The 1,217-nt window shown below is 43.2% G+C and overlaps 1 protein-coding gene across 1 annotated transcript in view; it reads left to right on the plus strand.

Moving 5' to 3' along the window:
* The window catches only part of LOC118337955 (protein FAM111A-like), a gene marked incomplete at its 3' end in the record, with an annotated part of 2,628 nt that extends 1,414 nt beyond the window's left edge, over window positions 1-1,214 (plus strand). Inside the window, exons 5-6 of the mRNA XM_035675113.1 lie at window positions 7-336; window positions 378-1,214. Of these exons, the coding sequence (XP_035531006.1) occupies window positions 7-336; window positions 378-1,214 (1,167 nt within the window). The remainder of the gene's footprint in view (window positions 1-6; window positions 337-377) is intronic.
* Between the last annotated feature and the right edge of the window lie 3 nt (window positions 1,215-1,217).

Here is a 1,217-nt window from a genome sequence, read left to right on the forward strand (position 1 = left end):
GAATCTATCGTTGCAACACATTGCCCTTGTTCTTGTATCAGTGATGGTGAGCCTCTGATCATATCATGGGAGTCAGAAAAGGTTGAAGAGGCTCAAGGCCAACATTGCCAACCAATACATTCAAGGGATAAATATTCTGTCTTCTACATTGACACAGTGGGAGGGCTGTTCACCAAACAAAAAAAGCTTTTTAGAAACAGCGCTGTAAAACAGTTCAAGTATCTGTGTGTCTATGGGGAGAAGGGGATGACTGTGGAAGAGGCTCTGAGAAGAGACGGTCGTTTCATTGATGATCTCGGCGCTTGCACCTGTCAAGAGCAGATACAATGCCAAGCTGCCAGATAACGACGTAATAACAAGAAGGTTGACAAACGAAGATCGGAAAAAGGAATTTTAGAGTCATGTCTCTCCACGGAAACAAAAGAGAGCTAAGGACGATGAAAAAAAAAGAAAAGCAGGGGAAAACTCTGGTTGCATCAAGTAATTTTACAATCAGAGGGTGCGGTGGCAAAAGCAGCTTAGATGTAATAAAGCAGAGAGGAATCAGTGTCAGAACAGAAGTGGAGAAAAGAGGCAGTGTTGATGACATTGGGGAGATTCGTGATATACTGCGTCAGCAGTTTCCAGATCTGAAAGAACTGATGGAGAGTAGATTCCCTGATAATTCTTATAAGGAAGCACTGAACTTGAGGAAGGAAAACTTTGGAAAGATCCAACAGTCTTTCAGTGAAGTTCACAGAGTCAAGAAGCTGCTAAAAATGGGCGAGTCAGTCTGCAAAGTGATTGTCGGGGATGTTAGTACTGGCACGGGCTTTGTGCTGTTTGACAACTTCATTGTGACTAATGCGCACTTGTTCAAAGATTGTGTTGAAAAAGAAAAGCTGAAGGAGGGTATAAATGTGTTTGCTGTCTTTAACTATGAGGTTCCCGAGCCATTCACAAATTTCTACTACTTCCAGCTAGCTCGGTTTTACCTCTGTTCCGGAGAGGATGAACTAGATTATGCCATACTTGAGCTCAACCCTGAGGGCCAGAAACCCAACGAAACAACACAAACAAAGAAAATGAAGGTGCCACCAGGGCTCCTCAAGACATTTGGTCGAGTGCCTCAGAATGGTGAAGCCTGTATTATTGGTCATCCAGCAGGAGAAGTGAAACAAATGGATCCGACATGTATCATTAAAAAAGAAAGGAGGAGGCAGGCTGTCAATGATCAT

The sequence above is a fragment of the Morone saxatilis genome, unplaced genomic scaffold (assembly GCF_004916995.1).
Source record: "Morone saxatilis isolate NCDOM2014 unplaced genomic scaffold, NCSU_SB_2.0 Contig4, whole genome shotgun sequence".
NCBI classification, from domain to species: domain Eukaryota; kingdom Metazoa; phylum Chordata; class Actinopteri; family Moronidae; genus Morone; species Morone saxatilis.